This window comes from Empidonax traillii, unplaced genomic scaffold (genome assembly GCF_003031625.1).
Source record: "Empidonax traillii isolate 1590-97213 ecotype Southwest subspecies unplaced genomic scaffold, ASM303162v1 scaffold237:size1322474, whole genome shotgun sequence".
NCBI lineage: Eukaryota > Metazoa > Chordata > Aves > Passeriformes > Tyrannidae > Empidonax > Empidonax traillii.
In genome coordinates this window covers 1,182,852-1,206,040 of record NW_020955430.1, presented here as the reverse complement: position 1 = coordinate 1,206,040, position 23,189 = coordinate 1,182,852, and the positions used below count along the sequence as shown (strand labels likewise).

Here is a 23,189-nt window from a genome sequence, read left to right as displayed (position 1 = left end):
GCTGCTTTAGCTGAGGAAAACCCTGTTCCTACAGCAAACCCGAGTTTGCCAGGGAGTTGTTTCAATGCACTATTCTGAATAACAGGGGAAAACTAAATTAGGTAATTTTAAAGAAAGGTCTCATCCAAGATATTTCACAGTAATCATCCACATTTATGGAGATCATATACGTTCCCATCTAGGGATAAAAGCCTCTTTTTATAAAAAAATATTGCCATATCCCTCACATCAGAAAGGAATCAGAAAAGGCACTACATTTGGTTGGTATTTTGACTTCAGTTGTTTTGCATTTGGGTTTTACATACTGAGACCTTATTTAACACACACCAAACCCAAGTGTCACTGCAAAAGATTCAACAGCAAAACACACTTGTTCCCTTCTACCCTAAAGTCAGGACCCTATTTGATACTACAATGCTAAAAATTCCTTCCAGGACCAGTACTTTTTGATCATGAGACTTCCCTACCCAGTCACGGACAACATTTAAGGCAGAAAAAGTATCAGGCACTGATTTTTTTTCTTTTTTCCATTCCAAAGCTTAGTTGTTTACCAACACTATGAATCCATGGGAAAGAAAACTTCTGGGTGTTTTGCTGTTACTTTTTATACCAAGTGTAAAGGCAGAGAAAACTGGACACAGCGGGAATCAGAGCCCTGAAATAGCGCTAAAAGCTTCTCCAGATCCTCAGGGGATGCAGAGGGTGACAGAAGCAGCCCCAGCAGGAGGAAACACTTCAGCCAGGAAAAAGCAAAAGTTCCTTTAAAAATAAAACCCAGACACGGAGCTACATGAACACGTATTTACTGCAAGGAGCTCTATGGAAAGCCAAGTCAGATAAATATAAACACTATACAGAGCTTCAAGCCAGTCTCCCAAAACCGCCAACGCGATGTGTTTTACAAAGAAAACAACAGAACAATATTTACAATGGAAGACAAAGCCAGATCAATCAGCTCAAACTTTTAAAACAGATCTGTGAAGCAGAAATAGCAAATATAATGAACAGTTTCAATCATATAATGTTTTAGTTTGTACAGACAATAACTGTCCAATATCAAATTAAATTTACAGGACAAACATTGTTCTATCATTGGTATTTTTGTACTATACAGCAGCATAAACGGGTAGCTGGAAGGTAGTATATATAGTGATATGTTTTACATCATCTGAAAATGTTCTTCCAGCACAATACTGAATAAATTAGTTGCTGTAAACTAAGAGATTCAAAAAGATTGCATATTTATTATGCCGTACCTATTAGTATTTGTACCACTATACTTGAGGTTACCCATTTACTTATTTATTCAGCATGTATTAAATCAGTGCTGTATATTGTACAATGGCAGCCTCAGGGATCTAATATGAAATATGTAACAAATTTCTTCAAAACAACCTTTTCCTTTCACATTAAATGTTTAGAACTAACTTCATCCAAATTTTGATTTCTTAGAAAAGATGTAAAGCTTTATAAAAAGCTGTCTAGGTATTGCATTATTCATTTACGAGACCAACCAAGAGCTGTATGGCAAGACAGTATCATGGTCTGTAAGAGTGGTTGTGTTTTTAATTCCTGTATGTTTAGCAGCAAGTTAAAACTGTACCAACTGAAACTTCTCTTCCAGAATCAAAAACAGGTCTGTGCTTTTAAACCCTGTAGCAACAGTTTGCTTTTTTTTTTTCCTGTCACCAGACACTGTGTAAACTGATTGGTACCATGATTCAAAAAAGGAAAAAAAAAAAAAAAAAAAGAAAAAGGCTTCCTATTTTAGAGACATGTACATTTCAATAGATCTGAGTACACATCGCTGAACAATCCGAGCTGACAGTGTCTAATTTGTTATACAAACTGTACCAGCAATTGCAAGGTTGTCTGGGGGGGTGAGGCAGCCTGGCACATCCCTTGTACAATATACCTGTGGAGGATTCCCAGCTGTGTGGTGCAGTACAGCACGAGGATTTTGTACCACTTCGAAACCCTTCAGCAATCGTCAGTGCCTTTTATTATCCATTCATGTACCAATGACTAGTGTCGTGCTCTTTTAATTTCATAGCAGTGTTAAAAAACCTAAATTCATTTCAACCAAAAAAAAAAAAAATTCAGTACAAGAGTGAAGTACTTAAGTTGTAGAAAAATCAGGGCTTATTTTAAAAATGTCAAATAGTTGTTCACATTTCTGTCAGTGGGATAAAGACAATTGATAAGCCAACATTTGAAATTTTTTTCTCCCATTATGCCAGAAAGAAAGAATAAAAATAGTCCCAAATTAAAAGTGGGACTTTGGCTGAAAGTAAGATCAATCAGGGTGGTTTCCCTTTAAAAAGCTACAGCTGACAAGTCTAATGCAGAAGTCACAAACGCTGGATACGACTCCGCAGTTCTCCATTCGAATCCATGAACAAAAACCTCATTTTACACAATTCATATTTATAAACAAGAACAAAAACAATCTACAAGACAACCAGCCCATTAATCCTACTTTGTACATACCAAAATTCTGAGCAAAAAAAAAAAAAAATTTTGTTTAAGCTCTGACAGACATTTGATTTAAAAGCTTCTAGCCTATGCTCAAGAAATATCTCTTGTACCATAAAAGCAAAACTTTAAAAAAAAGGAAAAAAAAAAAAAGAGGCAGAAGAGGTCTCTCCTCCTCAGACCCATCCAGTCCCGTGGGTTCACCCCTCAATGTGCACCTCTCCCTCCCTCCTTCCACCCAGCCACCTGGAAAAATCCTGAACTGCCAAAATATTTCTAAGCAATACATGTTTTAAGCTAACCACTTGTTAATGTACCAGAGAAGTAAAACCCATGTTAAACAGACAATCAGAAACCAGCTTTGACTTTTCAGAATATAAATTTAAAATAAAAAAAATAGTAATTCATGGGAGAGGCAGGAGGAAGAAAGGGACATACAGGGATCTCCTATTAGCATTCACACTGCCTCCCGAATAGATATGACATGAAAGACCAAATTCCATCACCGAAGCACAGCTATGAAAAAAATCTCAATTCAAATTAATTCAACTGTAGAGAGCTGATGTCTATGAAAAAAATTAATTAAAAGGATGTGTGTCTATGTCCGTGCTGGTGGAAATGAAAGTCGCCGGCTGGAGCTGAGCTTTGCTTCCAAAAGCACCACACAGTTTCTGGAGTTACCAGCAGAAAAGTCTTCTCTTCCAACAATGGTTTCCATGGCAATGCAGTCAGTCTAGAAAGGAGAGGGGGAAAAAAAAAGTCAGTGACATTTCAAATTCAAAAAATATCGGAAAAAATATTTTCTAGCAAGGAGAACACATGGAGCTTATCCACTGCAGGAGTGAGAGCTGCTGACTGCAGGACGAGGGTCCCTCACAGGGACAGGGGGCACTGCCAAGTGACAACACCTCAGGGATCCTGAGGGAAGGAAGGAGGATGGAGTGGGAAGCGCTGCAGAGCCAGAGTGACACGTGTACCAGGACAGGAGCTGAGGCAGCAGCCAAGCACAGCCTGCGCTGGGGAGGGACCAAAGCTCACGGCTGCCTGTGCCGCTGCCACCTCTGCCGCTGCCACCGCTGCCACCTCTGCTGCTGCCAGGGCCGTTCCCCAGCGCAGGGGACCTGGCACTGCTGCTCACAGAAGTGACTGAGGCTGCGGTGAACACCCCCACTCACAGCAGGGCAGAGCTGCAACACAAACCGAACACTCCCAGCACCTCCAGCTCCAACAGAGCAGCAGCAGGTCATGCCAGCTGTGTGCCCTGTCCTCAACTTTCCAGGAAAAAAGCTTAATTTAGTTAATAATACAAAACACCTCAGGGTATTGACGTTCCTTTTTAGTGGAATCCCACCCGATGCAAAAGCACACGGCTCCAACAAAAACCGCCTTCAGTGGCTTCAAACTGACTGGAAAAGGCAGAATACAAAGCACTCAGTAAAAAGAGGGGTATAAAACATAATCTAAATTACCCATAGAGATGGATGACAAGGCAGAAATGGAAACAGGGGGACTCTGCCCTCAAAGCAGAACACCAGCCCTGCAATTCACCACGCACATGCCACGGTGAGAAGAGCAACTCAAGAGTTTTCTTACATGGAAAGAAAAAGTAATGAAGGGGATGCAAATGCTTTCCTCAGCTGTGTGAACTCTGCTGAGGAACACACAAAAAGTCACTTTTCAGCCCACTACAAAATCCCTCCCACTCCCAGCAGAACCAGCATGAACACCAGTTTTCAGTCAGGGGGTACTGCCAGCCAAATCAGCGGGTCACTGTCTCCAGTCCCCACAGACTGTCCCCTTCCACCATTTCTGTCCCCCCATCCAAGACTGAGGGCATTGTCCTCTGCCAGTCAGGTGGCTTTGCTCACCTTCTCTCCAAGGTTTGAGGGACATGCCTGGGGGATGTTCCCTGGCAATACAGGGAAGGAAGAAACAACAGGTTGCTCTCACTGAGAAACAACTGGTGCAAGAGATTTAGTCCTCAAGGAAACAACAGACACAGAAATGTCAGCTACTTTTTCCCCTCAAAGCCACACAGTGTCAGCTCCCTCCCTGCTCTGGGAGAGCTCCCAGCCTGAGAAGAGCTGCAATAGGGGGAACACTTCATTACCCAGCACAGCGATGGCAGAACAGCCCCCTGGAACAGGGAAAGGGGTTCCAGAGCTCAATCCTGCCCGTGCTCAATCTGCAGGGTCACAAGGAAACCAGTTACATCTCACTGCTAATGCACCCACGGTGCTTCCCTGCCTCTACCCCAGGGACACGCTAAAGAAAACGCGGCCACGTAAAGAACAAGCATTATGTGTAATAATGCAAACCTGTATGTTTACTTACAAACCAATCCTGAGGTATGAACACCCCAACTCCACCCTGCCTTAAAGAACTTCTGATTTCTGGCCGGCTAAAAATACTATTGCTTCAAAAGAAGCGTGAAAGAAAGAAAGAAAAAAAAAAAAAAAAACAAACAGAAAAAAGACCAGAACTCAGCTGGGCTGCCTGAGCAGCCCCTGCCCATCCCAGCCCTTGGCAAAGGCTGCCCGTGGCTCCAGACACGGAGAGGCAAAGGCGACAGCAGGGCTGGCAGCAGTGGGGAACTAAAGGGGTCCTTCCACTTCAGAAGAAACTCTCTGTTATCCCCACACAGCCCACACCAATGCCTGGGTTGCTGAGTTTCATTTTTCAAATACATAATGATTTCAAAAAGGCAGTGACTTGGTTTTCCACAATTCAAGGAAAAGGTGGCCAAAAGACACCAACAACTCAAGAGTCTCTGTCTGTGTTGTTTCACAGACATAATAAGATCACTACAAAAAGCTATTGCTTGGCACACACAGAGCGTGATGTGGTCAGCAATGGCTTTGTTTTCACAAAAGCCAACTGAAGCTATTATTTTTGAAACAATTTTCCTCTTTAGAAAAATATTATTTTGTTGTAAGACCAAAGAATGAAAATATGCACCACAGCTTGCAATGAATCACACCTCAACAATGCGTGCAAGTCAAACACTAAAACAGTTAAAGCTTCTATATTAAACGTATATTCAGTAAAAATTAACTTTCCTTTCCTTGCTATGGACCTGTAAGCTCACATGAAAGGAACTTCAAAAACTGTCTCTGCTTTTGTCAGGACATTTTTCCTCCACGCCTCACACACAAGGCACACCTGAAAGCTGTTTGACAAGTTATTCTAATCTCTCCAAGCATATCCCCAAAACATTTTGAAGAGCAATGGCCCAATTGTTTGAATATGGCAGAACTCAGTATTTATACCTAAAAAGTTTTGAAAATGTTCATAAACCAGTGTCACCTTACATTTAAGTTACTTGGAGGGGAAAGGTAAGAGCTTAAGAGAAAAAAAAAAAAAAAAAAACAGCACCTGTTTAACTTCTAAGTTTAATTCCCTGAAGCAGCCTGGCCTGCTCAGACAGCAGCACAACAATCAATTGTAAAGTGAGCACATCAGGTAACTCTGAGCAAAGCCCCAGCTAGCACAGATTAATTTATAAGAAACCAGAAGAAAGTATCCTCAGCTAAGCTTCACTACAGCTCACAAATTCCCTGGAATTCCTGGCTCAAATATACAGTTTTCCAGCAGCCTGGGCTGTAAGACAGGCCCAGGATCTCCCCGTAGTGTCCCCCGTACCCCAAACTCCACAATTCCTAAACAAAAGCTCATTAATTTCCCACCCACTCCCTTACAAACTACACTTCAGCATGCTTCCTCTTCATTTTTTAGGTAAAACAGAATCGTTGGAACTGTAAATTAAAATAAAGAAGTCTCCCATAAACATTACCTACAACCTGATGACAGTCTCATAAAGCCTTCAGTCTTTCAGACATGGAGCTATTGGTTGTCACCACTACTCTAATCTCCTTGTTAAAGCTGGAAACTTCAGTACTGCAGTTGGAGCATCACAGCTGGCTGATGCCCTGAGTCATCAGCTTTTTTGGGATAAAAGCATCAAACCTTTATATATATAGATAAGTACAGATATCAATTGACATATATATATAGTGTATTTGAACACATATATCAGTACCAGATAGAGAAGGTAAAGAGCAACTGTGAAACCTGACCACATAAAAAAAAATTCTACCTGAAACCCAAGAGGAGACTGAGGTCTGGCAGGATCCCTCCTGCAGAGTGCTGCTGTCACCCCCGTTCCCAAGGGCAGCCCCCGGGAGCCCGTTCCTGCTGCAGAGCGACCACAGCCAAAGGCCCACAGAACACCCACCACCACCCTCCAGGCTCCACAGAATTCCAGCACCAGGAGCAGTGCAGCCTGCACCCAGGGGTCTCCAGCAGAGCCCAGGACAGCTGTGCAGTCAGTCACGAGCCCTGACTGTGATTTCCAAACCACGGAGTTTCAGGAGCTCCAGCTGATGCCGCTCCCCCCACCAGCCCCCGGAGCTGTGCTCACCACCCGCACCACTGCATCTCACACCCCAGCACTGCCACTGCCTGCAGGGCCTTGGGGCCACCTGAGCACCACTGAGCTTCGTAGAGAGGCTCCCAGAACACAAGAGAAGTTGTTCATCACAGAGGTGTAAAATGGTTTAATGGAAGTGAGAACAAGGCCCGTGTCTGCTGTGCTGCCGACGGACAGAGCCAAGTGTGGATCCCAGCGCTGTGGCTGCTCACCACAAGGACCTTTGGAAGGGCCGTGGGTTTATTCAGGGACATTGCAGGAACACTCACACACTAAGCTTCTTGGTGGCTCTTCTCTCCCACACCTGATCTGCTTCTATTTTTTGATTTACCAGTTGGTGAAGGTAAACTAATGAGGCCACGCAGTGCTCAAAGAAGACAGCAGCGCTTCCGGGAAGCTGCATGATCTTATTTCAGTCTCCATGGTGTAAGATTCATCAGCCATCAACCTTCTGTGTTAATACTACAAATATGAGAATTGCTGATCAACAATAAAAGCCAGATTAGCATTTCTTTACAGATCCCATCCGAATGGATTTGACTCAGCACTGACTGAACAGCAAAGGAAAACGTCAGAGAATGGAATGAAAAAACTCTCCTAAAAGGTAAACAAATTATGAGACATGAACCAGCAGGGACAAGAGCCACAATGCTCACAGAGCACCCCAGCAGTTCCTTGGAGTCCTCAAAACACAAATGCCACCAAATAAAACTCAGTGGCCAGATCAGAAGGCATGACAAGTTTGGAGATAACTTCCACTTGCAGTGTAAACACACGGCTGTTCCTGCACGGTCAGTCACAAGCTCTTCCAAGAAAATCTGCAAAGTCTACCAAAAAAAAAAAAAAAAAAATCTGATAACTGATCCTGGCAACAAACAAGCAACACTAACCCAGACTCAAGAAAACCTCTGCAAAAAAACTTTTCAAGCAGCTTAGAAACATACTATTATAAGAAGTTTTAGCACCCTAAAACTTCTGTAGCACCCTGCACTTGGCTTTTCTATCTTTTTCTGCACAAAAGCTTCAGCCTTAATTCAAAATTGAGCTCTACTGCTTTGAATATTGACAACGACATAAATTCAACTTCCTATGATTAATAAGGAAAATGAGTCTAGAAAGCATCCAAACATTTTCACAGATCACCTCTCAAAACATATAAGCAAAGTTTGGAAAATCGAAGCAATGTTCTCTTCATTACACAACTGCATTTCAATTCATAAGTTTAAGATGGGATCAGATAATAAAACTACCTGCAGTTGTCTGAATTTTGCTGAGGAACAAACAATCAGATGAAAAAGATCACAAGGGCAGAAGAGAAACTAACAGGACAAATATTTAAATTAGGATGGCAGCATGCCATTGCTCAAAAATGTTTTCTTTAAAATTAAGGAACACACCAGAAAAGCACTCAGCAAGATTTCTATGCAAAAATCATCAGCAGTTTTATAAAAATTAGGGGCAGAGAATTAAAATCAGTCCTAATTCATTAGACTGCAAACCCGGTGTGTTCCACGTGAAAATGTATCAGATGAGAACATACCCAATTCATCCTTCATTTCCTGCATCTCAATTATTAAGGCCACACAAGGCAGAATACTTTCAAACATACCAAGAGACTTTCAGAACACAGCAGACATATCCTAATTCCCTCAAAGAAATCCATTCTAAATAATACCTGTTTTTACAGGAAAGGCTTTTACTGCCATAATTCTGCAACCGATTCCTAAAAGGATAAAAGCTTTGCTTACAGACGATATTAATTTAAGATAATTAAATGATTAAAATCTCCATGTCAAAGACTAAGACAGCTTAATGCTTTCTGGAGAACGCTACCAAAGTTCTCCATTTCCTGAACTTCAGGTTAGGGGGAAATCAGAATTAATTTGATTTATGCAGATCAAAAGCAGCAGAGCAGCCCTCGACTCTCCTGCCACATGGCCACACAATATTCCTGTTGTTCAGGAAAGCACCAAGCCCAGCACAACCTCAGGACACAACGAGGCACCCAAAGGCAAATGCTGAGGGGCAGGAACACGGCAGGGAGTTCCATGTGCAGCCCTCGCCATGGCATGCAGGCCTGGGAGGGGGCTCAGCTGCCCAAATACATTCCCCACAAATTACTGAGAAGTTTTTCGGCCCCAAATTTCACTGAACACACAGTTACCATCCCACATCATTGTCCTTCTTCTTCGGAGTTCTTATTTTAATGGCATAGCTTTAGACCTCGCTAGAGGCAAGCGGTGTTACTTGAGAAAAGCCAAATTCCTTCTTAATTTGCACACGCAGACACCGAGTCTACAAACCCAAATCAAAACCTGGCACGTTCTGCAGCCATCACATGTGCAGTTACTGTGCCTGGGTGACCCAAACCAGGCCCCAGCACAAAGAGACATCCCAATTTGGGCAAGGTGTTCAACTACCTACTGACCACTGAGCACACATTCCATGTGCTCTCTTCAGCCAACAACAGACTGATGATGCTCAATGAACACATTTTGTGAGCTAATAAACACATTTTGTACCTGTAATTTTACTGACTTCCCACGAGCGAAAAAAATCACAATTTGTTTTTGAAAAAAAAAACCTGTTACATGACCCACTTTTCACTGGACAAACTATCTGAACACAGCAACTGGTAACAACACATCCCAGTGAGTGAGACTTCTCGAGCTGTGTTCCTAAAATTTAGGAGACAAAGTTACTCTTACAAATAATCTTTATCCACAATTGTTCCATCAAAACATGGTTTCGTTATTTAGTGCCAGGCAGTTTCATGAGCTAAAAACCTCTCCCATGCTTCAAGATAACTTCTATTCACTTTGCAGAAATGCCTTATCTTTTGCAACAGTGGCTTTTTTTCCTGTTTGAATAAACAGCAGGGTTGTTTCTAGGAAGGCCTTATGCACACTCCCTAATTTCATCTCTTCTACTGATACTATTCCTAGAATTAGTAAACTTGCATGCAGTTTTGGCAGGGGCCTAACACCAACTCAGACTGCACAGACAGCTTGACAAGAAGTTGTTGGGGTTTTTTTGAGTTTGTTTGCTTGGGATTTTTAAGCTAACTTTTGATTACAAGATAGAACGACAACACCAGAAATAAACTCTTCTTCACTTCCAAACACAGAGAAGTTCAATATTTCAGATTTTCATGTCACAGAAAAACAGTTCTGCTTTTGAAAAAGTGTTCTCACAGCAAGTGTGTGAGATACTGCACCTGACCTCCTGAGCCACAGAAAACGTGGGTAAATTTTAGCCAAAAAAAAAAAAAAAAAAAAAAAAAGCCAACAACCAAAACTTGTTTGTGCAGCTTCTGAGAATACCACCTGCTACAGTTCACTCTGCTCTTGAGACAAAGGTCAGGAGCCCTCAGTGCCAATAGGGAGGAATACTTTCTGCCTGTGCTCTTGCTGCAAACTGGACATTACAAACTGTTTGGAAATGAATATGGAAGAAAACAGCCGTGGCACACGTGTCTGCACACACCACCCTGCTGCCCACACTCTGAAAGGACTTGGAATACTTGGAAGAGTCTGAGTAGTGCAGAAAACTGCAAGGTGTGACAGAGCTTCCCAGTGAGGAACAGACAGGTAAAAGAACCCTTCAGCCTGCAGAGAAGCACTGGGGGGTACCAGGACATTTACAAAGCCCGGATGATACCCCAGGTCCACGCTGTGAGCAGCACAGGAAGGCACTGGCAGCACCCTGGCCAAGTGTATGGCACAGGGGGCTACAGCATCTACGCAATCTTAAGTGGCCTGGAGGGAAAAGATAAGGTTCGTTATCTCTTCCACTACACACACACTGGGGGCTGCTGAACAAAGCTGGTACAGAGCAGGGTCCAAAATGGACAGAGGTCGGCATGCAGTGTGTACTGACTGATCACAGGCTGCTATGGACACAAGGAGTTTACACAGGATCAAAGAGAGATTGGAAAAGTACTTGGATTAAAGATCCATAAAGGATTATAAAACAGACAAACTACATCAAGCTCAGGAAATCCCCCAAGCTGAAAAAAAAAAAAAAATCAGAAAATCAGAGGCTGAGTGTATGTTTGTGGGAAGCATTATATACGCCTGCCCTGCTCGTCCTCTGCTGGGTGGTGTCTGCTTGCAGACACAGGTCTGGGGCTGGAGTGAGCCAAACTATTCTTTGTGAACACAACCAAGAGAAAGGGCAGTGTCACTCATGACTAATGGAAAAGGTCCCCACCTTTCAAATCACCTTTCCCAAGACTTCCTTTCTACACAAAATTTCACCTGTTTTAATCCATCCCGTGGTTCTTCACAACCACTTTAGACATCAACACCTGAAAGCATTCAGCACTACCCTGTCCTTTCACCTCTACTGCCATAAACGACTGTCAAAGAAAGTTACTGCACAGCCACATACCCACACAGTTACACCCTCCTCAGCCGTACCTTTGGCCCATGCGTGCCCACACAAAAAAATAAATACATCTGTGCTATTGGCCACTCTCTGCTACCACACACAGCAGTGGCACACGTTCATTTTTTACACTTTCTAATTACCACATTATTGAGTCTTCATTAACATTAGGATACCCCTAAGCCTGGCTCACGTAGGGGAGGAAGAAGAGGGGTTCAGATTGCACTGCACGTGTGAAGCGACGTCTTCTCAAATCACAGCACAAGCACAGGAGCCAAGGATTGAGCCTTCAGCTTCCAGGAGCTGCCTGGGAGCTTACAAGGACAGAGGTAAACTGAGTCTACACACAGACAAGGTTTAATCAGCAGTGTGCAACTCTTGTTTTGTGTTTACCTTGTGGAACATGTCAACATTAATATTTCAATCACTCGTGCCCTCAGCAGTGAATCAAGCCTCGACGCCGCCGCCACTTCCAGACTCACCCGCAACCACTGCAGTGTCTGTTCAACCTGATCTACCCACACAGAAAGAAAGGCACTTTCTCCTGTGCAGCAACTGTTCTGTGCTCCAGCTTCCATGGGCCTCTCCCACAGCAGTGGGAATGAGGGAGTCCCATCCAGACCTTCCCAACTAGAGATGGGCTCCAAACGCTCTGGTACCCTGGTTACAAATCCTAAAGGTGACTATCTCCCAAGCCACACTGCTGCCCCCTCTCCAATGCTAGAAAACTGCCTGAAACCCAGAGATGCACCTAAAAAAACCAAGAACAAACCAGCAGTAATGCCAAGGCAGCTCCACCTTGGCTGCTTCTGCAGCAAAGTCTCACCAAGAACAGAGGAGCAGGTCTGTGTGACATGAACTGCCCCGGGAGGCTGCACAGGGTGACCCGGTGCTCCAGGGCACATTCCTGCTTGCACTGAATCTATCAGTCACATGGCTGCAGAAAAACTGACTTACAGAAAGGAAAAAGAAAAAAAAAACAGAAAAAATTACAATCACATTCTGCACCTAAAAGGGAGAAGTTAACACTGGGACGTGGCCCTAACTCGGAGATACACGTTGGCCCACATTCCTCTCACCAAGATTAATATCCTGGCCAGTGTTCTGACATTTACCTCATCCTTTTCAAGTCATTTAAACCATTACAACCGCTGTATTTATAGCTCACTACCTTCCCTGCTCCCTGGCGTGTGCATACCCTTCCAAGTGCCTCTACCAGCTTCCTCTCCTGACCCTCTCTCAGCAGCCTTTTATCTCTCCCAGGCTCACTCTTATCTCCACCCTGCCAATGGCAGCAGCCTTGATCTCTATCTTAACTCCCCACCCCAGCACATTAAGTTTCATCCATCTCTTTAGTTTCATCTTTAAATTGTAAGCTCCTCAGGACAGAGACCAGCACATTTACATTTGTGGCACAGTACAGGGGACATCCATCCTGCCTACCTGTTCAGGTTCCACGGCGAGTGGAGACCACATCTGGAGCTACGAGCTTTCATCAACAGACTCTCTGTCGTAACATTGTCTGAATGACCTCAAGATCAAATCTGTTCATTTTTTCATCTCATTTCTAACTCACTTCCTGTTCACCACAATCTGCAGTTTAAAAACTTCTTGTCCTAAAAGCAACTAATAAAAAACTCACCCCCCCCCCAAAAAAAAAAAATCAGAAAATGCCTCCCGAAGAGTCTCAAGTAACAAAAAAAGCAAAATATTCTCAAGGTTTGAACTCTACAAGTGGATGTACTAATGAAAACCCTAACAGCTTACAAATTGTTCTAACAGATTAACTTAAGACAAAAAATAATTCCACACAGGAAACTATCTTTTTGGCCCCTTTTAACCCATATTGGTTTAGACTTAAGAGATTTCATGGGTTATACTGCAAATTCACCTTGTCAGCAAGAACCACAAACAATAAAGCAAGTTGGCTCGGTGTGAGTATAGGAACAGAATCCCACTATTCCCTGTGGAAGGAGAGTATCACTCATCAGTGCCTCAATAAATTCAGAAGCAAATTTTACTAGGTTTTTTGTGCACCTTTCGGTACTATTTCCTAAGATTTTCAGAAAAAGAAAAGAAGCATTTTGATATCCTTGGTCATTCCACAAAATTGTGTTCTACCAAAAAAAAAAAACCTTTCTCCAAGTAGGCAGCATATTTATGAGGCTTTCATACCCTAGCAAAAGGGGAACAGTGGTCTTGTCTATTTTATGCCCTAAATAATAGTTCAATTTGGTATTTATAAGGGTTCATAATAGACATGTTACACAGTGAACAGAAGTACTATTCACGTTTCAGTGGTAATTCAAAAGTTTTCCATTTGCCTGAGTCACATTAAATTGTATCATCACCTTGAAATTACAGGCAAATCTTAACTATATTAATTTCAGTATAAGCCACTTGTTTCAAAACCCTCTCTTCTTGGAAGAATCAAAAAGATCAGACCTCCCACTTAACTCACAGATCACCTGCACACAGCACACAGGTATCCAACACACACAGTGTCAATGATTTGCACCCAACCACAGACCTAAATCAACAGAAAACTGCTGTTTGGAAATAAGCAACCTTTGCCCCTTAAGACAGAGCTCATGACTTAACCAGGGCAGAAAATTCTTGCTAAGGGCCTGCTGCTCCTGGGGTAATGCTACCCCTGAAGCAAAATCTCCCCAAATCCAAACACTTACATGTTCGAGATAATTTAGATAAGATACTCAGCAACACCTTTGAAATGCCTTTGATGAGTCAGGCTCATTTACCTCTGTCTTCCCACTGCCCTCAAGTATGACAGAAATCCCTCCTGATCACACTCTCAGCTAAATCTCTGTCCCTAAGCTGAGTGACCTTTAGAGAGATACAGGGCTTGATTAAAACTAGAATATACTTCTCTTTTTCCCTTTGTCAGTGCTTTAACCTGTAAGACAAGGGTGCAACTGGATCGTGGGGTTTCTGTGAACATGCAAAACCTAAATGTGAAAAAAGTCACACAGCAAATTTGCAGGGTGGGCCATCAGAGAGCTCTCCAGCCAAGTCATTAGATACTATTTAAGGATGTGTCGTAAAATAATAGTACATTTTTAGGAGAAAACAGAAGTAATAATACATCCCCAGGCTCCAGAAAGCTCAAGTCTCTCTCACCTGCCTATCAGTTTTATCACTCTATTTCCCTTTGTTGACGAAATGCCACACTTGATTACAACGGTACTTAAAATAAAACTCCAGAGTTTGTTTCCTGCTTTGGATCAGGAAAACAAACTTGTTAATGGGATCAAAAGCTTTCAGCGTGTTCTTGTGAGCACCACAGATCCACAAACAGAGCATGCACACACCCCAAGTTACAACACAGCACTGTAAACTCTTTTCAGTACCGCCCAAAACCTCAAGGTATAAATCCTCCCCCAGCAATCAAAACGAAGAAAATGTATTAAAGATCCTTTTCATTTAAAAAAAAAGACCTTATGTGGAGAAAAAGCAAACCCAAACTCTCCCTCAACTGCTAACACACCCCTGGACATACAAAAACCCCAAAGAAATACTGGGGACAAACCATCCCAGTGATCACATGCTGGGATAGAGATGCTGGAAAGACCAAGTGAGTGCTGCCCACCTCCTGCAACTTCCAACCTGCCACCCCAGCAACAGGGAACAAGGGGCCCTAAGACATCAAGGGAGGAAGGGAAAACGTGAAGTTATAGAAGGAGAACTAACAAGGGTAATAATGCATTTAAGATTTCAACAAAAGACTTTAAAAAAAGAAAACCAACCACAAAAAGCACCTTGAACCCGTACTGGATTACTCCCAGAACTCCAGGCATCCTGCAGCGATGTCCTAACCTACAGAACAGCTACAAGCACAAAGTTTTAGACCTCCAAAACAGACAAATGTCACCATTAGCTGATTTCCAAAAGCATTTCAACACTGAATCCCAAGTAAGCATTCTCTCTCAATGGCAGGGGAACACTCCTGTCTCTGATTTTCTCGCCCAAGCACAAGTAAAACCCAACTGAATCTTGGTCAAATATGTCATAATTAGCTCACTCCCACACCACACAGCAAAAATCTGTTCTGCCTTCAGCAGCTCATACATGACTTGAGAAAGTTACCCCGGGTATTTTTAAGCATAGCTGTAAGTCACTCAGGAGTGTTAATGTGGTATCTGCTACAGCAAGGTTAGAATGGTTCAGGTTGTTTGGGTCTTTCAAGAATTATTATCCCAGCATTATTTCACAGATGTGGGACACACAGCAGCCTTTGGATGTGCTGCAGGAGGGTTCTTCAAGTTATTTTTACATGGGCCCCTGCCTTTAAATATTCTGTCAATACAGAAGAGCCTCAGTTTGAAGCAAACTTAAAAACCACTAGTCTGAAACCCAAAAGGGGCAGTTATTTGCCTGGTATCCCATAAACTGTAATTTACTATATTAGTAATATCTAAAACTTTCAGCTTCTGAATTTCTCAAGGTGTAGATTGTTCCTTATACTCTTTAAGATTTTGCATTTGAAATACTCAGGTTACCAGAAAGGATCTGGAGAATTTGGAACGTTAAGTTTTGCTTTACAGCTGGACTTGTTTTCCTTCCTCTCAGGTTCCCCAAAGTGTACACCCCACTCTCACCCAGTCTAGCACAGGAGCAGATTAAAAAGCTGCAGAACACTCAAATAACAACCCTGCACTTTGGAAAACATCTGAAATAATATCTTAGCAAAGTGTAAGAGTATCAGGCAGAGATAAGATTAAAGAGTGGGTGTGAAATAGCTGAGTAGATATTAAGCTGAACATTACATTTACTCTGAATAGCTGTTTTTTGAGTCCAGGGTATCTTTGCAGATTTAGGATTTCTAATTAAGACTGAAGAAACTTGTATTATACAGGACTCATTATACATTTTATTACTGCCCCATTCTCATTATCCTCCTCGGTTTCTACAAGGTCCAATAACAAGGTGTACATTAGCTAAGCCCTGTTTGAAGTAGCTTTAGTGTTCTGTACTCCTAGCACAAAATTTCATGACTCAGATTCATGTAATCAAAGCTGCAAACCGCTTGCTTCAATATTGTGTAACAATGTTGTGACGAAACTGTTTTGCTAATGACCTCCTTAAACTGCAAGCATTAAAAAAATCAGAGCCTTCTATTCTTTTTATCATCGCCACTATCAACATAAAACCTGAGATCAGTTTTGCCTAAACCTCAAATAAAAGTTTAATAACAAGTAAGGCCTAGTTACTGTTCCAAATCCATGCCCTTCCCCTCGTCCATCCGTGTCATGAATGAAGAAGGGGAAAGAAAAAAAAAAAAGTTTGATTCATATCAGTGAACCTGACCCAGAAGTACTTTGGGAATTACAATGAGGGGGCAGTGATGCATTGGAAATCACTTCACCACCCTCAGCAGTTGGGAGAATGCAGCTGAGTCACAGAACACAATATTCCCTTTAAGCAAACAAAAACAAAACAAAACAAGCAAACAATCCGAAGCTGGGAAGTGTTTTCCTTTCCATAAAACTGTGGTTCAGGGAGAAGAGATTAAGGTCTCTACCTACAGAATTTAACACAGATGGGATAGCTCCTTTCTAGGAAGTAAAGGATAAAAATTCATCTACTAAATATCTGCCTTAAGAATGGATTTAACCAGAGAGCACTTTTTCAGGCAGAGAGACCTAAAAAGTGAGATGGAGAAGGAAAGACAGCACTCTGTTCTGCTAAGTCTCCAAAAGTATTAAAAATATCAGTTATCCAGAGGCACACTACACCTCTTCAGGGGACAAGAGGTTTAAGAGTGAAGCTTCATTTTCACTGTTCAAAAGGGAACATGAAAATGTTTTTCTGGGTAACAAGAACTTAAATATTTAAATAAAAGCTTTATTGCCATAGAAACTGATAAGCTGTTTAAAGAATACAGACTTCTAAAATCATGCTTGCCATAGCTCAGAGAGATGATGCAGTACGTGAACGTTAAGAGGAATATTTTATAATCAAGGATTTTAAGTCATTCCGGAGAAACAGATATACACCACCAATTTATAATACTGTATTCAAGTCTGGCAAGCTGCTTTTAGCCTGGACTATTCCAAAATCTGTTCACTCTGCCCCCCCACGAGTGAGCAATGTCCTCACCTCACCCACCTTCCCCTACTGTACAGCAGAAATGTTTTATACTGCCTTTACAGAAAACTGTTAGACCTTGCTTTGGAGCTGTGTTTTATAATTTTTTCTTTTTAAGACTAGAAAAAAAAAACCCACCGAGCCAAACTCTCACTGTTCTCATGTTTAATTCCCTGCCCAAGCCCATGTTTTTTCGCAGAGTTGTTTTTGTTTCAACGTGTGTTTCGTGTTTGGAGAACTTCGGTTCCCAGCAAGGCCCAGCAGTTGTTCTGCCCCTCTGCAGCTTGTAACACACAGGGGAAAAAAAACCAGCACAGGGCTGGAGACACTCTGCTGTGGCAGTAGCAGGTAAAATGCTTATCAGTAATACGGTTTCTAAACACGTTATCTCCCGAAAAATATTTTTCCAAGTGATGTTTACAGTACAGCTGGAAAAAAAACACCTTTGTTCTTTTTTTTCCCCTCTTTATTTTGTAAAAAGGCTTACTTTATAACATGGATTTTAGTCGTGTGAGAGGAATAAGACCAAGTTAAGCATTTTGCTGTGTTTGGAGGTGCTTTAAAAAAATGCCAAAAAAACAAAAAAAACCCTACAAAACCAAACATAAATTGGCAGTCCATGAGCCCCTGACTTAGCAGATTTAGCAGACAAATCTTTGAAGTGCTGAAAGACTAACTTTGGAAGCAAGCACTTCTTGGACTGGCAACTTTCAACGTCTTCTAAATTTGATTCCAACCAACAAAACAAAGCAGAGGAAAGAAAACCACTGAGGCAAACCACACATTTCTGAGCAGCCCCAAGCAGTGCTGCCAGACTCCGAATGGCATGCGAGCTGAGTCAGGCTTGTACCTTCCACTAGTAAAGGCTACACAGTTTTAAGCTCTTGCAGTACCTTCTGCCTTTAGATACTTTAATGTGAAACTAGGGAAAAAAAAATCATTTCAGTGTTTAAGACTGTAATTAAAAATATAGAAGTCAGCAGTAGCCTGCTCCTTTAGTGCTTTCTCTGTTGACAGAGCAGACAAGTACCAATGTCCAACCATGATTAAATATTTCCCCTTAGTACTCATCAATTATTGACTACACTTACATTTGCAAAGAGAGGAAAACATTTCCAACAGAAATGGTTTTCTGCCGGGAGGCTGAAGTACTGCAAGGAGTTCAGTGGGTCACCGACACCAGAGCAAGGATGGCTCTTCCCAAGCTCTGGCACAGGGCTCTCACACTGCTCAGGCAGGACACACCACCACCATCAGATAATTACTGCCTTTGCTCCCACCAGCAGAGCTTATCACACACACAGGAGCGTCCCTCCTCTTTCCCATATTCCTTCTCCCCACCTGCAACACCCTCACATTTTATGCACACCTCGAACTGCGTTACCTTAGGCTGGGTCAGACCACCGATACCTTCAAAGCCAGCAGCCTCCCCTCCCAAGTTTCGGACCTTGGAGACGCTGCTGGGAGCAGGGGAAGGGTCACAGCTCAGCTAAAGCCTTGGACAGCACTAAGGAGTTGTATCGGTTCCCCACACTGCTCAGCCAGCAGGAGATGGCTCCTCCAGAGGATGCAAGAATCCTCTGGAGACCAGAGCTCAAAAGGAGCCACCAAACCTTCACGGGAAAAAAAACTGAGTTCTGTTTACATAAGATTCAGCTACTTAAATTTGGCCAAATTTGCACATAAAAAAACTCAAAAATGTATTTCACCTACATCTGTTCAAAGAAACATACTTAAGCCCCAATTTTTGAGGTTTAAACGTAATTTAGTCATTTTGAGCTTCCAAAATACAAAATATTAAGTTCAGGAAAAAAAGTGAAGAGTCATCTAGTTCTAGGAAGCGAAGAGAAGGGAAATGAAGAGCTACCACAACCTCAGGACAAGGATTCACACTGTGAAATACCATTAATGCTTATACTAGCAAAATTAATTTATAAATAAAGGAGGCAGATGACAGTTTGATAACTCCTGACTGCCTAGCAGCGTCACACAAATCCTTTAGGCCAAAGACCATGTCCCCTTTCACTGCTGTTCAGATGCTGCACTATGACAAAACTGGTTGTACTAGAATAACCCAGGAGATAATAAAAAAACATTTACCCCGCTCTGAAGGCAGCATTAAGCAGCCAATCTAATCCCTACGGTTAAGCGAGCACGAAAGGGGAAGTGCTTTTAAAGTTACAAACCTTTTCTTGCAGCGTTACACTTCAGACCATCGGATCTGCTGAAATCTATGCTTACGTAAGCTCCACTGTCCAAACCTGAAGTACCATTCTGCAGATGGCAAGCCGGCGCTGTAGTACTCGCCTCACAGCTTAGGGGCTCATCGCGTAAATTCAGCGCGATGTAGTTTAAGCCATTCTGAAATCCAGTTGAGGTATCCCTGGACATTTTGCTTTCCTGACCATCGGAAATGTTTTCATCCGGTTTTAACCAAACGTTGTCAAATGAGGCAGAGCTGTGTCTTTTGCTACTATCAGTAAAGAAGGAGGACGAGGTCGTCACAGTCCCGGCAGACGAGAACGTTTCAGAGCTGTGTCTCCTCCTGCCTTGAGGGTCGGCTCGAATCACTTTCGGTCCCATAGGAGGGTCAGAGACAGGAACAGAGAAGCTACTGCTGCCAGCATATCGATCAACAATGCAGAGTCTATTAACGATGGAAGAAGGACTATCCATCTTCACACCGTTGTCAGATTCGGCGGCAAACGGCCGAGGTGGTGTCGCTGCCATGTTGAACGTCATCTCGGTGTAGTCATCAGTCCTGTTACTCGTGGTGCTGACACAAGCAGTACCAAATGAGAGCCTGGCATAGTCGGGGTTTGGTTGGTTTCTAGGAATACTGGAACTTGCATAAATTGAAATATCTGTCAGAGAGTTTGACAGTTCCTTCGCTACTTTCGGTGACTGTACATCCAAGTCAACGCTCATGTAATCAGAGAGCGGTGACTGCCTGTGATCACTGCTTGAGCCCAGAGATGATGGGGATCCTTCTGCAGATAAGGAATAGGGTGTGTTACTCGCCTTTTCGTTAAAATCAATATTTATGTATTCACCGGGACTCGCTGGCTCGGGTGGAACTGTACGGTCGTACATTCTGGGGATGGTGTTACTCCCCCTTGTACCCAGGGGCAGGCGTGTGGGCCTGGTGGCCCTGTTCTGCACGAGTCCTTCATCTGAACCTTTCAACGTGGGCAATTTAGAGATGCCATTAGCCAGAGTCTCACTGCTGACCCCTTTTACATTTTCTGGTCCACCATACAGGAGTTTTCCAGGTGAAGACATTGGAACATATTCACTGTGGTCACCATTTTGTCCTGATAACGCCTTAAAGCTTCTGGGCAAAGAAAAATATGAACTAAAACCTTTGGACACAGAAGTGGTATGAATGTAATTTGAATCACTGGGGTGCTTTGGAGCTGAATTACCAGGTGACATATCCATATACTCATTGTTTACGATCTTCTCATTACTTCCTTTAGAACCAAATCCAGTTAGGGGACTCCGTACAGGTGAAGAGCCAGCCTTGGGAAACATCATCATATATCCTCGGGAGTCAACTTGAGATGGTGACCAGGAATTGTTGATCTGTTTTGGAACAGACATGCTTTTAGGAGTCATCGGCAAATAATCGCTGGTGCTGGATAGAGAAGATGCAACTCCTGGCATCATTGGCATGTACCCATCATCCCTGGCTTGACTCCTGCTTTGGTTACACACGGAATCAAGGTTGGTATCACTGTACTCCAATTCATGGTTATCTTTCAATTTTGGTGTTTCAGAGTAAAGTAATCGCCCATGATTTCCTGCAGAATCTTCATCTAACAAAGCCGTAGTTTGTGTCATCTTCTGTTGCACTGCTACAGAATTTGGTTTTGTTAGAGAGTAAGTTCTTTTCCTGAAACACTTTTCAGCCTCCATATAATCATCTCTTGAGCCATCATCTACTTGTTGCTTACTCATGGACATGTACTCACTGAGACAGTTCTCCTCTCTGATAGGTGGTGTGTTTCCCAGGGAATCCGGTGTATTACTCCTGACCCGAAAGTACCTGAAATCTCCAGGGCTGGAGCCATATTCATCAGAGGAGATAAATCCTCCATCACTAGGGGAACCACAAACAGATGAGCTGGAAGGCCTGGTCAGCATGTCTGAAGCAGAGCCATGGCCACTACTGGAAGAAACACTGATGGGACTTGTAGTGGAGGGAAAATGAGAAACGGGCAGCGAAGCAGACCTGGTGTGGTAAGATGAGCTGAAAGCAGCTCTCACGTACCTTCCACTTCCTTCCTGACGGCCCAGATTCATCCTTGCAGTATTCAGGTGGATCATACTCCCAGTCACTGATCTAAAAGGTCTAGCCATGGTTCCTTCTCCTTCACTGGATGTTCTGAAGCGATAGGAGTTGTTGCTTTTGGTGGTAGGAGGAGTCCCTCCAGCAACGCTCTCAGTTCTAGATCTTCTCTGCAAGCCCGTCTGGCTGGGGGGCAAGTTGCCCAAGTGCCTCCTGGTGGTGATGAGGGAGATGGGATTGGTACCACTGCCACCACCAGAAGACTGGCTCTTGCTCCGGGGCCTGAACTCTGCAAAGGCCTTTAGAGCTTTCATGGTATCCAGAAAAGTCTCGTGCATATTCTGGGCAACCACCGAATCGTCTACTTGCATCCAGAGTTCTCCAGGCCCAATAGAGGCAGATCTACCCACTTCAATAAAGAAAAAGTTCTCTGAGTGTCCACAGCGGCGAATGTTCATCAGCTGCAGGTGGACAGAGGGCACCTCCGAGTTCAGCTTGACGAGGTGGATGGCCTTGCTGGAGAGGCACAACCTGTACACTCCAGTGAGGTTTTTCGTCTGTCCCAACCCTTTGGGCTTCACGTTGACCTGCCACACCTCCTTGAACACGGTGCCAGGCCTCAGGGTGGCCCCGTAGTGCTCGTCATCCTCGTCCACCTGCTGATCGGCGTGGTCCTCCTGCTCCAGGAAGCCCCTCTTGCTCTGGCTCATGAGCTCGCTGATGGCCTGGTACCAGGCCTCCTGCTCGGCCTCGTTCTCCGCCAGCATGGCGAAGTACTCGTCCTTGGTGTACAGGGCGATGATGTGCTTGTGCTTGGCGTCGGCGCGGCGGCTCACGGTGAAGCACTGGTACAGCGGGATGACCCGCTTGGGCGGGGGGCAGCACAGCGCGGCCGCCCCGCCGGCCCCCGCCGCCCGCAGGCTGCTCTTGAACTTCTTCTCGCTGTCGTAGTACTCCAGCCGGGCGGGGGCCAGGTGGCTCTCGGCCCGCAGCACAAAGTAGCGCTTGTGCCCGTGCTTCTGCTTCCGCAGGTACCCGCACTTCCTCACGTCCTCGCCGGCGCCGCGGCCCGCCGGGGGGGGCTGCCCGCCGCGGGCCGCCGAGGGCACGGCCCGGCCCGGCGCGGGGGCGGCCTCGGGCGCGGGGCACAGCGAGGCGCTGGGCGAGCGCCGCAGCAGCAGCAGCAGGTGGTGCGGCTGCGGGGACGGGCAGCGCCCGCCCTCGCCCGCCGCCGGCTCGCCCTCGCCCGCCACCGCGCCGAGCACGCCGGGCTCCTGCTGGGGCGCGGCTCCGCCTCCCGTGTGCCGGGCGCCCGGCTCCTCCTCGCCGCCGCCGCCGCCGCCGCTGCCGCTACCCGAGCCATTCATCCCGCTCGCCATCTTAGGGGCCACGCAGGGTCCGGTGCCGCCGGGGACTGGGGCAGTAGGGCGAGCAGAGCGGGGATCGGCGCTCACCGGGGGAGCGCCCCGCGCATGGGGAGCGGGCGCTGCTGGCGGTGCC

At 44.3% G+C, this 23,189-nt stretch overlaps 1 protein-coding gene across 1 annotated transcript; it reads right to left on the bottom strand.

Moving 5' to 3' along the window:
• Positions 1–787: 787 nt before the first annotated feature.
• IRS4 (insulin receptor substrate 4) lies at positions 788–23,179 on the bottom strand. Its single transcript, XM_027888416.1, has 2 exons — positions 19,585–23,179; positions 788–3,208 (listed from the first exon to the last, which is right to left on the bottom strand). Exons 1-2 carry the CDS (start codon positions 23,066–23,068, stop codon positions 3,204–3,206), a joined length of 3,489 nt encoding a protein of 1,162 aa, XP_027744217.1. The 5' UTR covers positions 23,069–23,179; the 3' UTR covers positions 788–3,203.
• Positions 23,180–23,189: the final 10 nt, after the last annotated feature.